This window comes from Microcaecilia unicolor, chromosome 5 (genome assembly GCF_901765095.1).
Source record: "Microcaecilia unicolor chromosome 5, aMicUni1.1, whole genome shotgun sequence".
NCBI lineage: Eukaryota > Metazoa > Chordata > Amphibia > Gymnophiona > Siphonopidae > Microcaecilia > Microcaecilia unicolor.
The window spans coordinates 115,154,293-115,170,134 of record NC_044035.1 but is presented as its reverse complement, the minus strand read 5'-3'; the positions used below and the strand labels follow the sequence as shown (position 1 = coordinate 115,170,134).

General features: G+C 44.0%; 1 protein-coding gene across 1 annotated transcript in view; it reads left to right on the top strand.

Moving 5' to 3' along the window:
- Nucleotides 1-5,452, top strand: part of COMTD1 (catechol-O-methyltransferase domain containing 1) — a 56,910-nt gene extending 51,458 nt beyond the window's left edge. The window contains exon 7 of the mRNA XM_030203231.1: nt 4,711-5,452. Coding sequence (XP_030059091.1) covers nt 4,711-4,863 — 153 coding nt within the window. The 3' untranslated portion in view covers nt 4,864-5,452. The remainder of the gene's footprint in view (nt 1-4,710) is intronic.
- Nucleotides 5,453-15,842: the final 10,390 nt, after the last annotated feature.

The window sequence follows — 15,842 nt, the reverse complement described above, 5'->3', positions numbered from 1 at the left end:
GTAAACCTGTGGGGCCGGTGCAAGCAGCAAGAATAAATCGCTGGGAACGCCTGCAGTGACACAGGGGAGGGATGGGGTTCAGAGACAGGAGCACAGATACCAGGACGCCGCGGAGAGGAAGAAGATGTGGGGTAGGTGGTGGTGGGGGCGGCGGTAGCAGCACTTTCGCATGGAAGGGCACATCCAGCTTACTTTTGGGCTCATCCAAAATACCAAGTCTGGCTAAGCTTCTGTTTGGGACCGCGTGGGAGGCAGCCCAGCTAACTCCTGCGGTCGGCAGTGAGACCAGATATTCAATGCTGGGCCATTTCCAGTGACTGGCGTTGAATATCCAGTTTATTTTTAGCCAGTTTAAACTTAACTGGCCAAGCCAATATTCACACTGGCCGATTAAGTTTAAACTGGCCAAAGATAGGCCTGCTATTTTGGCAACCCGATTTGGCTGCCAAACTTAGCCAGCGATGAGCTGAATATTAACAGATAGCCGGTTATATCGCGCAATATAACGGGTTATCTATTAAGCTCTGACCGCAAATATTCAGCGGGAGATAACCGGCTATCTCTTGCTGAATATTCATGGATAGCCGGTTAAGCACTATTTAACTGGCCAGGAGCTGTTCCTGGCCATTTAAATAGTGTTGAATATCTAGGGGGGGGGGGTTCTTCTATTTTAGACAAAGTTCGTTTATCTGGTGTTATTGGCCCTTAGACTTTCCAGTAGGTTAGTATTTCTTAATAGGTCAAAGCAACCTTGTGAGTAACTATGCTGGCAAGATAAAGCATCATAATTAGGGCTTCTATTCTTAGGTATTTATGTATTTTAAATGTAGGTATTTATTTTCCAGCTGATTAGGGATTATAAGGGTACCAAAAATTGGTGATTAGTGATGTGTTTGCATCACAAGTACCAGGACATTTGTGTCACTTAGGAAAAGGTACAAAAATTAAGTTGAGGAGGCAAGATAAGGGAAGGGGAAAGGGAATGGGCCTTGACATACCACCTTTCTGTGATTTTTGCAACTACATTCAAAGCGGTCTACAAAGTATATACAGGTACTTATTTGTACCTGGGGCAATGGACGGTTAAGTGACTTGCCCAGAGTCACAAGGAACTGCAGTGGAAATTGAACCCAGTTCTCCAGGATCAAAATCTGCTGCATTAACCATTAAACTATTCCTCCACTTCAGGTGAGGGGTGAGAGAATGTGCAGGGCAGTTCTATAACCAGGTATGCATCTTGTGGTGTGTAAGTGACAAGAAAATTGGCATTTGTGCATGTAAGTGCACTACACATTATTCTATGATAGCATGTTAGTCCTTTACCCCCGGATTCTATATAGCGCACCTAGAGATCCGCGCCAAAATCCAAGATATTCTGTAAGAACACGTGTAAGTTAATTGGTTTAACTAGCCAATCAGCATTGTTAACATCACTTAAAAAGCAGTAATGAGCACTAATTGACAATAATTAGAATTTATACGCACAACTCCCTAAGCATATTCTGTAATGCACTGCACCTAAATTTGAATGCACACAGGCAAAAAAGGGCGGAGAAATGGGCATTTTGTGTGCACTGACCCGTTATTCTGTAACAACATGCACAACTTTTCGGAATGCCCAACATGCCCATGCCCCCACCCCTTTTGAGTTGCGCACTATGGGATTTGGGTGCCAAGCGTTATCTTATCATCTAGTATTTCTAATCTCCTCCCCTCCATCATGTCCTCCGAGTCTGTCGACGAGGCTGTCTCCGCTTACAATGCCACTCTCTCCTCTGCTCTGGACACCCTTGCACCATCCACCTCCCGTCCCACAAGGTGTACTAATCCCCAGCCCTGGCTGACCCCTTGCATCCGTTACCTTCACTCCTGCGCCCAATCTGCTGAACGCCTCTGGAGGAAATCTCGTACCATTCAGATTTCCTTCACTACAAATTCATGCCATCCTCCTTCCGGTCCTCACTATTCCTTGCCAAACAGGACTATTACACCCAATTGACTAATTCTCTCAGCTCTAACCCTCATCGTCTCTTCGCCACCCTTAACTCCCTCCTCAAAGCGCCCTCCGCTCCCACCCCCCCTCGCTCTCTCCTCAATCACTGGCTGACTACTTCCGCGACAAGGTGCAAAAGATCAACCTTGAGTTCACTACCAAGCCACCTCCTCCTCTTCACCCTTCAACCCTCTCCCTCAACCAACCAACCCAGACCTCCTTCTCCTCCTTTCCTGATATCTCCGAGGAGGAAACCGCCCGCCTTCTTTCCTCCTCAAAATGCACCACTTGTTCCTCTGATCCCTTCCCCACCAACTTACTTAACACCATCTCTCCTACTATCACCCCCTCCATCTGTCAAATCCTCAACCTCTCTCTCTCCACTGCAACTGTCCCCGACACCTTCAAGCATGCCGTAGTCACGCCACTCCTCAAAAAACCATCACTAGACCCTACCTGTCCCTCCAACTACCGCCCCATCTCCCTCCTACCCTTCCTCTCCAAGATACTTGAGCGCGCAGTCCACAGCCGCTGCCTAGATTTTCTCTCCTCTCATGCCATCCTCGATCCACTTCAATCCGGTTTTCGCCCTCTTCACTCGACAGAAACAGCACTCTCTAAAGTCTGTAATGACCTGTTCCTTGCCAAATCCAGAGGCCACTACTCCATCCTCATCCTCCTCGATCTATCCGCCGCTTTTGACACTGTCAATCATGACTTACTTCTTGCCACACTGTCCTCATTTGGGTTCCAGGGCTTTGTCCTCTCCTGGTTCTCCTCCTATCTCTCCTACCGCACCTTCAAAGTTCACTCTCATGGATCTTCCCCCACCCCCATCCCCATCCCCTTATCTGTTGGTGTTCCCCAGGGATCTGTCCTTGGACCCCTTCTCTTCTCAATCTACACCTCTTCCCTGGGCTCCCTGATCTCATCTCATGGTTTCCAGTATCATCTCTATGCTGATGACACCCAACTGTATCTCTCCACACCAGACATCACCACGGAGACCCAGGCAAAGGTATCGGCCTGCTTATCCAACATTGCTGCCTGGATGTCCAACCGCCACCTGAAACTGAACATGTCCAAGACCGAGCTTATCGTCTTTCCACCAAAACCCACTTCTCCTCTTCCTCCACTTTCTATCTCAGTTGATAACACCCTCATCCTCCCCGTCTCATCTGCCCGCAACCTCGGAGTCATCTTTGACTCCTCTCTCTCCTTCTCTGCGCATATCCAGCAGATAGCCAAGACCTGTCGCTTCTTCCTCTTTAACATCAGCAAAATTCGCCCTTTCCTCTCTGAACACACCACCTGAACTCTCGTCCACATTCTCATTACCTCTCGCCTGGACTACTGCAACTTACTCCTCACCGGCCTCCCACTTAGCCATCTATCCCCCCTTCAATCTGTTCAGAACTCTGCTGCACGTCTCATATTCCGCCAGAACCGATATACTCATATCACCCCCTCTTCAGGTCACTTCACTGGCTTCCGATCAGATACCGCATTCAATTCAAGCTTCTCCTTCTTACCTACAAATGCACTCAGTCTGCTGCCCCTCACTATCTTTCTACCCTCATCTCCCCTTACGTTCCCGCCCGTAACCTCCGTTCACAGGATAAATCCCTCCTCTCAGTACCCTTCTCCACCACTGCCAACTCCAGGCTCCGCTCATTCTGCCTCGCCTCACCCTATGCTTGGAACAACCTTCCTGAGCCCTTACGCCAAGCCCCCTCCCTGCCCGTCTTCATGTCTTTGCTTAAAGCCCACCTCGTCAATGCTGCGTTCGGCACCTAACCCTTACCATTCAGTGAATCCAGACTGCCCCAATTTGACTGCCCCTATCGGACCGACCGTTCACTTGTCTATTAGATTGTAAGCTCTTTGAGCAGGGACTGTCTCTCTTTGTTAAATTGTACAGCGCTGCGTAACCCTAGTAGCGCTCTAGAAATGTTAAGTAGTAGTAGTAGAATTGTGTACAGCCAGATGCATGCAAATCTTAATTGGGACCAATTAATGTCAATAATTGGTTGTTAGCATTCAATTATTGCTCATTAACAGATTGTTAGCCAATTAAGTTGCGTGCGTATCTTCAGAATCATGCCCAAATTTGGCCACCATATATAAAATCTGGGGAAGTGTCTTGCCCTTTGCACCTCCTATTCTTGTGGAAAGTGGAGAGAGAAAAATAGCACTGATATTTCTGAAATGTCTAATGTATTATTCCCCCACCTAAATGGACCTTTAGGAATGCCTCTTTTTATCCCGGACATGAGTGTACCAGGGGCGTAGCCAGACTTCGGTGGGAGGGGGGGTCCAGAGCCCGAGGTGAGGGGGCACAGTGTGCATCAGTCGCTTCTAGCTGCCGGCGAAGGGGTAGTATTTAAAAGGTACGTGGAAGGGGAGTTGAGAGCCCGGATCACATGCTGAGGTGGGGGGAGAGGTGTCAGGCATAGAGTGGAGGGGTGGAGTTCCTGTGCCAACCTACCTTGAGTCCAGGCCCACCCAAAATTGGATGTCTGCCTATGCCACTGGTAAAAACCAGGCCAAGGAGGGCAATGTTCAGTCAAGCCATTTTACCCAGGCAAATGGCCTAGAACATTACTTACATCAATTACATACCACAAGGACCCATTTGGAGTTGAATGCAACATTTTATACACAACAACATGGTCAGAAAATGCTGATAAGCCATTTCCTGATTCATTCTTCCACAGGTTTTCTGGCATAGAAAAGTTCTGAAGCCAGATAAAAATGACACAGCATGTCAAGCGATCCAGCATCTGAATGAGAAGATCCTCCGAGATGTTAGAGTGAATATAAGCATGATCACTATGGCAGATGGGGTCACACTTGCATTTAAATTATAAGTTCAGTTCAAAGACATAAAAAAATGGACATCTGAGATTAGACTGTTCATGGGAAGGAAGGAAGGTTTTGCCACTATTCTAAACCATAATCCTTGATACAAAAAAAGCACAGTAATTATACAGGTATGTAAATTCATGTAAAATCATGACTACAGTAATGCATGTATAGGGAAAAAGGTTTGGACTGGGAAATGGCCTATAATTTTGCAATAAAATTTAATGCTTGAAAATACAGGGTCATGCACTTGGACTCTAAAAATTCAAGGGAGCTGTACATTATGAAGCAGAGAAAATGATGACAGATAACTGATCATATGGTTATCAATGCCAATCCATATCAAATACTAAGCTGTACAACCCCTTTCTCTTCCTTAAAGATCCTATATACTTGTCGTATGCTATCTTAAACTTAGATACAATCCACATTCCATTAATCCACTACCTATCCCTTTTCACCTTCATCCTATGCCTTTTCATTCAAGTCTCCATTCAACTGAAAAAGATTCCCCCTCTTAGACATGTACATACCTCTGTGGCATAAATGTATATCATATCTCCCCTCTCACATCTTTCCTCCAAAGTATGCAAATTGAGGAGTCCTTTTGCAAAGGCACGCTAAAAATAAATGTGTGCCAAGCGCTAGAGACGCCCATATATTCCTATGGGCATCTCTAGTGTTTAATGAGTGCTAATCACTAGCACATACTAAAATACTAGTGCGCCCTTGTAAAAGACCACCTGAGATCTTTAAGTCTGTCCCATGTGCTTTATGATGAAGACTGCTGATCATTTTAGTAGTAGTCCAAATGAGGTCTGACCAAATATATACACATACAGTATCACCTTTTGCCTGCTGGCCATTCCTCTCCCTACATACTCAAGCATCCTTCTGGCTTTTACCATCATCTTTTCTACCTGTTTGGCTGCGTTACCTTCATCACATAAGATCAGCCCCAGATCCTGCTCTTCATTTGTGGACAGAAGTACTTCACCCCCTGTACTATACCATTACCTTGGTTTTTTGCATCCCAAATATATGACCTTGTATTTTTTTAGCATTAAATCTTGGCTGTCAGACTCTAGACTGTTCTTCAAAATTTACTACATCCAGTGCATTTTTTCTAGCAAAAAAGGTGCCGGTACTCAAATGCCAGGCCACCCTTCAGGGATGGGGTGATCACTGAGGGACCACTCCACAATAGCCAGACCCCCTGCAACCAGTCACAGAATCTATGACAAGGCACAATTGGTGTGTAGAGCCTGAGCTCTTTCATTAAAACTTGGGGTCCATGGGTCAATTTTAACAGACAATGGAAAAGGTGCAGGTACTCAGTATCCCCAAGTACCCCACAAAAAAAGCCCTGACTACATCACTCCTCATGTTACCCACACCTTTCATGAAAAGAGGCAAACCTTACCCAAGATCATTTTCACAATATCACTTTACAAAACATGTTACAAAGACCCTGACCAAGGACCAATCCCTGAAACACGCCACTAGTAATGCCCTTATCCTCAGAGTGACTGCCATCTACCACTACCTTTCTTGCCTCCCATGTCAACCAGTTTCTAATTTAGTCATTTAATTTAGGACCCATACTAAGGGTACTCAATTAATTTATAAGCCATCTATGCAGAATTTTGTCAAAGCTTTGCTGAAATCTACATACACCACATCCAGTTCTCTCCCTCAACCTAGCTCTCTGGACACTCAAAGATTCACCTGACAAGTCCTTCCTCTAGTAAAACCATATTGCCTGGGATCCTTTAATCCATTGTATTCTAGAAGCTGCACAAACCTGTTTTAGCAGTGTTTCCATTAATTTACTTACCAAGGAGGTCAGACCAACCATCCCGCAGTTGCTAACCGCCTCCTCAATTGTTGTTTTTGTGGAGAAACCACTCCACCCTTCCCCCATTCCCCAGTGGAGGAGTAGCCTAGAGGTTAGTGCAGCAGACTTTGATCCTGGGGAACTGGGCTTGATTCTCACTGCAGCTGTCTGCGACTCTAGACAAGTCACTTAACCCTCCATTGTCCCTGGTACAAATAAGTACCTGTATATACTACGTAAACTGCTTTGAATGTAGTTGCAAAATCCCCCCAAAAAACAGTATATCAAGTCCCATTTCCCTTTCCTCCAGGACCAATCTAGACTCTAAAGAAGCACTGAAAATTTCAGACAGCAGAGCTTCCAGAAACTCCTAAGTTCCTCCAACATTCTTTAGATGTATTACATTACAAATCACATTTATCAATCACCAATACTCAGTTCATGTTGGCTCACAATAAGAAACAACTGAGCATTCGCAGGAATTGATACATCGATTAGTTAAAAGACTCTAAAACTTAGTTAATACAAATTTACAAAATAAAAAAAGCTTTCAGAGATTTTCGGAACTATTTGTAGTCCATCATATGTCTCAGCGGTACAGACAGTTCATTCCAAGTCCTCACTGCCAAGAAATAAAAATGATGTGGCAAATAGCCTCTTATACCTGATCTTTGCACTACTAGGGTACTGCAGCATTAAGGGGTCCTTTTACTAAGGTGTGGCAAAAAGCGGCCTGCACTGGTGTGGGCGCATGTTTTTGATACGTGCCAGGCCAGTTTTTACCACATCTGGGGAAAAGGGCTTTTTTTCAATGGGCCAGTAAAAGGGTCTGCAGTAAAATCGAAACCAGCACATGCCTATTAACAGCCTGCGCCCTTAACACCACCTGTTGATCAAGCGGTAAGGGCTCACACGCTATGCGCGCAGTGACTGGTCGGCACATGCCAACTGCCAATTAATGCCGGAAATGCCGCATGCGGTAGGAAATAAAAATAATAATTTGTCTCGGTGTTATGGACGTGTGCCATATCTGAAATTACCACCAGAAGGGGGTGCTAGCCTGGCAATAGTCTTGTTTTGGCACACACTGCACGCGCATAAAGCCTACTTCACCTTTGTAAAAGGGCCCCTAAGTAATGTTCAGAAGAAAATCATAATTTTTTGCTAAAATAGTAACCATACAACATATATTCAGGAGCTTGACCAATAAAATCAGAAGCAGTAGTACAAATTTTAAATATTACCCTAGCCTCTATTGGTAGCCAATCAGCCTTATTTTCGAAAGTGATGGGCACCCAGATTTCAACCCAAATCAGGAGATAGGCGCCCATCTCGCAAAGGCGCCCAAATCGGTATAATCGAAAGCCAATTTTGGGCATCTTCAACTGCACTCCGTCACAGGAACTAGCAAAGTTGACGGGGGGGGGGGGGGGGGGGGTGTCGGAAGCGTGGTGAAGGCGGGACTGGGGTGTGTTTATTGGCCAAGCAGAGATGGGCGCCTTCGGCCGATAATAAAAAAAACAAAGGCGTTTTTAGCGTGAATTTAGGTCACTTTTTTGGACCCTTTTTTATCATGAACAAGTCCCAAAAAAGTGCCCTAAATGACCAGATGACCACCGGAGGGAATCGGGGATGACCACCCCTGACTCCCCCAGTGGTCACTAACCCCCTCCCACCAAAAAAAATAACTTTAAAAACCTTTTTTGCCAGCCTCAAATGTCATACCCAGCTCCATCACAGCAGTATGCAGGTCCTTGGAGCAGTTGTTAGTGGGTGCAGTGGACTTCACCCAGGTGGACCCAGGCCCATCCCCCCTACCTATTACACTTGTGGTGGTAAATGGGAGCCCTCCAAACCGCCCCCAAAACCCACTGTACCCACATGTAGGTGCCCCCTTCAGCCATAAGGGCTATGGTAATGGTGTAGAGTTGTGGGCAGTGGGTTTTGGGGGGGATTTGAGGGGCTCAGCACCCAAAGGAAGGGAGCTATGGACTTGGGAGGTATTTGACTTTTTTTTGTTACAAGTGCCCCCTAGGGTGCCCGGTTGGTGTCCTGGCATGTGAGGGGGACCAGTGCACTATGAATCCTGGCCCCTCCCACAACCAAATGCCTTGGATTTGTTCGTTTTTGAGCTGGGCACCTTCGGTTTCCATTATCGCTGAAAAACAAAACCGCCCAGCTCAAATCTGCACAAATCTGATGCATTTCCCGGGCACAAACCGTATTATCGAAACAAAAGATGGACGTCCATCTTTTTCGAAAATACGGTCTGTCCCACCCCTTCACATACCCGTTCTTGGACATAGACGCCCATGGAGATGGGCGTTCGCGTTTGATTATGCCCCTCAACGTAACTTTGCCAAGAGTGGCAAAGCAGTATCTCACCTGGCTCCATAGTTTTGTTTACATTTAAGTCCGAATACTGGCACTTAACCAGCCAAGTGCCAACTCTACTCCCAGAAATCCTCCACAATAACCGGTTTTGCTTTAGGCACTAACCAGACATTTTCAGCAGCACTAACCGGTTAAGTGACACTGAAAATGACCAGTTAACCCCAAACAAGCAACTTAACCAGCCAGGAGCTATTTCTGGCTGGTTACATTCCTTTGAATATTGACCTCTTACTGTTTTATTTACTCAAGGGTTTTGTTCACCAATCCCTACCACTCATAATTTAAAATCCTCTTTAATATAGGTTAGTCTGCTGTAGAAGATACTTCACATCTCCTTTGATAGGTAAATGGCACCTCTGCTCAGCAGTCCTTAGAAAATAATTTCAAAGTCCACAAAGTCAAAATGCTGTTGATGACACCATCCACACAGCCATACATTCACCTCCAGGATGCGAGCTTATCAGCCCAGACTTTACCCTCAACAAGGCGGATCAATGGGTCTACCATCTGTGCACCCATTCACTTTACCCTCTCTTGGAGTCATGAAGTCACTTCTGATATACATTCAAAGCAATACTTAGAAGTATCATCAGTGCTAGCATGGATGAGCAGCATCGGGTAAGTCACTCAGTACATTTGATAAGTCTCTGCACAGTTCATAATGTCTCAGATCTTGGCATCAGGCAGCAACACACCTCCCCGGACATCACGTCTGGCAGATAGGCACCTTTGTATCCCTCAGCAGGACATCACCAACCACCACTATTCTCTTCCTAGCAGTTACTGATCCAGTAACTTATAGGGTTTTGAGCTCCAATTCCTTTAGCTCCTGGGATGTTCTTGTGTCCTCCACTTCCAAGACTGCATATTGGTTGTTTAGCTTGCAGGGAGGTGGTACTAGGGTGTCAGTTCTGCAGGTGGGTGATCTGCATTCAAATGTTCTCTTTAAGTACAATTTAATCTTTTCCTCTGCTAGAGATACTTGATGCCTTGAAAACATTTCATTAATGTATTTCTGATTGTTATGGATGCTTCTCAGTCTCTCCTCTTAGTTCCTCCCCTTTTGCAGGCATTTTGCTTAGAGAAGTAGTCCCTCACCTCAGATCATACACTCTGTCTAAACAGAGGCAGAAGCTATTACAGAGGCAACAGATTTGGTAGCTCTGTCTTGGTTTTTTTTTTGTTTTTAACTAATGCGCCTTACAGTGCCTCTGAGTTATTTGTCTGCAGCCACATTTGGCAGCACCATAAATTACCTACTACGGAAAAAATTTTGATTGGTTTATGGAAACTGTGTAACCTAACAGCATAACCAGCCACACCCATAACTATAAGGAATTTATGCCCAAGGCCAACATGCTGTTAAATTAATTGCAGAGAATCCATGTGGGCATTTCCCCCCTTAAAAAAGGTGCTCCGATTGTGAAATATATTATAAGCTATTTACATCTGGCCTCACCATCAATCAAAGCAGGGCTGTCCTTGGCTTGCGGTGAGGGGGGGGGGGCAAGAGAGGAGGAGAACAAACATGAGCCTGCATTGTTATGATAGATGGGGGTTGAGATGTATCCTCATCCTGCTGCAGCCCATGCATAAAGAAATGTGCTCTGGGCCAGAAAGCATAGCTCTGTTCTCACGCTTCAGCAGTTACTGTAGTATGGAGGACCAGAGAAGTCAGGGTTCAAATCTTCCTTCCCCCCCCCCCCCCCCCAACATGCTTGACCTTAGGCAAGTCATTCACCCTCCATTTCAGGTACAACATAAGACTGTAGGCCGATTTGGATAGGGAAATAAAAATGCAGGTACACAAGCTAAATCACCATAAGTTTGGATTTAGAAAAAAAACAGTAATTATATCTAAAATCTAAATCCATGATCATTGGCACCTGGCTACAGTTCCAATCCAGAACTAAAATTGTAGATTATATTTAAAAAAAACAAACTTACATAAACTGTTAAGACAGATATTTTTCCCTCAATAGACAGGAATAAGAAATGTTGAGGAAAGCCATTGAGATTGGATGAGTTGACAGACTATCAGATGGAAAAGTTGATGAGTTAGTTATTTCTCACTCAATTTTGGGCTAGACCAGTTGGAGGATTGGAGGAGTGGCCTAGTGGTTAGGGTGGTGACTCTGGGCAAGTCACTTAACCCTCCATTGCCCCATGTAAGCTGCATTGAGCCTGCCATGAGTGGGAAAGCAAGGGGTACAAACGTAACAAAAAAAAAAGTTTTCATATAAAACTATTTTAGCCAGAGCCAACCCTGCCACTTGCCTTCCACTCTGTCCTGTATGTTGGAGCAGCATAAGCAGAAACATTGAAACAGCCATTGAGGAGTTGGAGAGACAGAGCAATGGTGATAGGCGTTTGATTGCAGCAGAGTCTATGGTTCATAGACTTGAAGGAGATTTTGCTAGCCAAGTGAGCAACATACAGGGCAGAATGGAAGGAGAGTGACGAACAATTGAGTAACAGACAATTTGATATTGAGGAAAACAGGACATATATTTAAGAACTGAGGATAACAGCATTTGCACTATGAAATTCTTGAGTTAAGGAATGAAGGTTACTCATAGGATGGAAACATTGTTTGTAGAGTGATAGACAATCATTTCCTGCATAAACTCGAAGCAGAAGAATTTATGTTAGGATTTTATGTTTATTATTTGGTAGAATGTGTGGGAAGAATGGAGTAGGATTAAGTAAGAGGTAGCACATAGGGTGAAATTTCATCCTAACAATATTATAAAAATAAAATACAGCATATTTGTACTAAAATAAAAGTTGTTACATAGATTCATTATGGATATCCTGAAAAGGGTGTGGCCCAAAGTTGAGAATCCCTGACCTAGGGGATCAGACACATTTCAGCCAGTCCTGGTTTATTTTCTAGCGTTACCTGGATAAGCTGTCTTTAGGAAACAGTCAAAAGCTTGAAAGAAAATCAATCAACTGTCATCTTTAGGTTCAGGAAAGAATTTACTTGTTACAGCTGCAGTGTTTTATTATTTTTAAAATTTAGCCCTAGATTACTGATTAAAGTTGGAGCTATTATTTAAATAATCAAGAAGTTATATATCTGCAATGTGAAATAAAGCCAGCATTCAAATACAGAGCACAGATTTTAAATATCTTTTGGTATTTGCACTTGAGCAGGGCCCCTTTGCTTTTTTCCCAGCAGTCAGCGAAACAAATGCCTGAGTCTCATTAGATAGGGTTGTTGTGTACAACTGCAATTGCCTCTCTCTGAAATACCTTCACTCTGTCTTTCCAGCTGCCTTTGCTCTAAAGTGGATTCAGTCCTCGTCTGACTTGTAATTAATTAATTGATTCTCTTTTTCTATTAATTACTAGTAAAAAAAGGCCCGTTTCTGGCTGAAATGAAACGGGCACTAGCAAGGTTTTGCACGGAGTTTGTATGTTTGAGAGAGTGTCTGTGAGAGTGACTGTGTGAGAGTGAGAATGTGCAAGTGTGTGTGTGACAGAGAGTAGGTGTGAGTGTGTCTGTGAGAGAGCGTGTGTGTATGTGAGAATGAGTGTGTGCGAGTGTGTCTGTGAGAGAGCGTGTGTGTATGTGAGAATGAGTGTGTGCGAGTGTGTATGTGAGACAGTGAGTGTCCTTCCCTGGCCCCCCTGTCAGGTGTCAGGATGGGGGGGGGGGGACAGTCATGAAGGCAGCCCCTACCAAAATAATGAAAGCAAGACCATTTGTATAATAATCACTGCATTCCAGAGAACAAAATGGAGCAAGTTCCCACATGCTATCTTTGCTTTCTGTATTCAGTAGCTGACAGGCTTGCTAGACTTACCTAAGTGGCTGCAGCTGCAATACACTGAAAAGAAAGCAAGGAAACCTATGAAACATAGATACCGCTGTCCCCTTGGCCTCTGACGCTCCTCCCTTCTTCTATTTGACTTCCCTGATAGGTCCGTCATTCGGTGTGACGCTCCTCCCTTTTCCTGTTTCAGTTCCCTTTGATAGGTCAGAGTGGTGCAGCTGTGACACTCCTCCCTTCTCTGATAGGTCAGGGCGGGGCAGAGATGTAGTGTGCTTAAAAATGGTTACAGAGCTTCGAACATACGAACTGTTGAAGCCTCAGAGTGTGCTTTAGAACGTTGAGGGTGCTTTTTATGTGCAGATGGGGCGTGACCTACGGCCCAGATGGGCGTGGCTGAGACTGAAGGTGAGTAGTCCAATAGCCTAGCCTACCAGGAGGACAGGAGTTCAGGACAGATGGAGTGAACTTCAGAACTCTGAGGGGGGGTTTTATTATATAGATGCCTCTCCCTATATAGACTAGCATCTTTCCAGCTCTAGATATATCACTCTATTCCAAAGTATGTCAATATAATTAAAATGATCCTCACCTGCTTTGCAGCACTTGTTTGGCATACGGTATAGAAACACATGGACAACTCTTACTGCTTGAAGCTTACAATATAGTCAAGGCCCATAGGTCATATAATGAAAAACATCTGGAGGCTTTGAGTTAAGACAAAGCTATGGATATGACAATTTAAGATACATAGGATTAAAGTGAGAAGAAACTTCAAATTCTGTATCAGATGATATTCGGAAATGTTTTAAGGAGAATTTTATTACATAAAGCTGCTACTGATCAGCCCCTAGCCTCAAACTGTGGGTAAACAGATAAGGTTCAACAGAGGACAGGATCACTTTACTGGGTAAATTAGAGACGACAGGATTCTGCTGTACATATAATCTTTAAAAGAAAAACTGGTACTGCAGTGAGGACAGGCTAAACTGGTACGGATTATGACAGACAGCAGAAAATTCACACTTAAATTAAAAAAAAAAAAAAAAGCAGGAAAAGGACAAAAGGGAGACACTGAAAACCTTGAGGGTGAACTAGCATAATGTGGTAAAATAACTTGATATTTTAGCGTAGGGTCCCATTTTATGCAATGAGCCCCTGTGGTAAAATAGCACAACTTGTGGTAAACCATTTTATTGATAATTCCACCACCCCTCAGTTAGATAGAAACTAATGCCTATAAGAAAATTTTTTTTTAAAAACCCTAGGATAGATAATTCCCTGTGTCTAAAGCTTAGCAAGTGCTAATGTTCATTAGAACATGCTAAATGCCAAGAAGTCCATTTTATACCTATGACCTTTTTAACATTTAGCATACACTAAGAGCCAGATGCACAAAACCTAATGAGCCCACAACTTGCGTTTTAAACTGGTTCCAGGCAGTTTAAAACAAGTAGTTTACCGGAGGCATGCACCAAGGGCATTTTTCCTGTCACGGTAGCAGGCAACGAAAACGGTGTGCAAATTATCCAAAGGCTATTATAATGAGCTGCAGTACCCTTGCAGCTCATTATAATGAGATGCACTACCGTTTTTCCGATTCCCTTACCGTGGAAACCCTAACGTGAGGTCTGCACCTCTCGTTAGGGCTCCTGTGAGGGAATCAGAAAGGAAAAGGGCCCCAAAAAAAGGTAAAAAAAAGGGAAAAAAAAAGCAGCGAGCGCACGTGAGGGGCGTCCTTTATGGACGTACTCTGCCTGCGCTTGTGAGGGACATATTTTCGCCGTTTTTTTTTTAGTTTTGTCTCCCCGGCGCTGCTCACCTTCTGTAGCAGCAAGGAGAAGGGAATCGGGGACCTGCGAGTCGATCCGGAGTTCGGGACGTCCCTTTCCATTATGCTCCTCCTCCAGGTCTCTTCAGCCAGAGTGCGTGTAGCTGACACCAGCAAGCTAGATGCACTTTGATTAGCTGAAGAGACCCAAGAAGAGGAGCATATCCGAATGGGACGTCCCCATTCTCCGACTGGCTACCAAGGTAATGGTGAATGCAATGGAGCTACAACGAGTAGCTCATTTGCATTCCCTTTCCTTAGTGAATTCCCGTTCCCTACCAATTCGCTATGGAATCGGTAGGGAACGGGAATTACCGACGACTTTAGTGCATCTTCCTCTAAGTCTGAGTAAAAGGGCCCTTAAATTCAACTGCCTAAAGCAAACTAAACAGTTGTATTTATGCCACAAACCAATCATTGAGCACATACTAGGCAGACGTCCATGTGGTTGTCGAGTGTCCATTGATTGGTGCTTTCTGTGGATTAAGAAAATATGTTCTATCCCAGGGCTTGTTGCTAATCTATTTACACTTAATAGCCTACAAAAAAGTAAAACTATCAAATTTTATCTAAATTCAATCTACAACAAACAAAAGGCTCCTTTTACAAACTGGTGCTACCAATAAGCAGCACACTGAACGTAATAAAGCCCCCTCAATTCCCATGAGCTTCTTTGCATTCTGTGCCGCTAATCGTTAGTGCCACATGGAAATAACTGTATTAGTATTTCTCCCTGAAGATCCTAGGTTACAGCAAAACATGGACCTACGGTGGAGAATGCAATGCTACATTTATGCCTTTGTGGAGAACTGCCATATTGGGATTGGATTTTTTTTTTAATCTAAAGACTATTAAATTAGTATATTTTTGTTCCTAAATTTTTTTTTGAGATTTTCATTATATATGTGCAATTAGATAATTAGCATATTTTATCATTTGATTGCTGATCTGAACCATTTAAAAAATTTGCTAGGAAGCAGTATTTTTTAAATATTTTATGCTAATGAGGTATTCCCAAGTCAAAGCTGTTTGAGAATGATTAATTTTCTTTTCAGCTATAGGTAGAAAGCAAAGATACTTACTTGTAGCAGGCATTCTCAGCAGACAGAAGGCTTTATATGCTCATGGTTGGGTAACACAGTC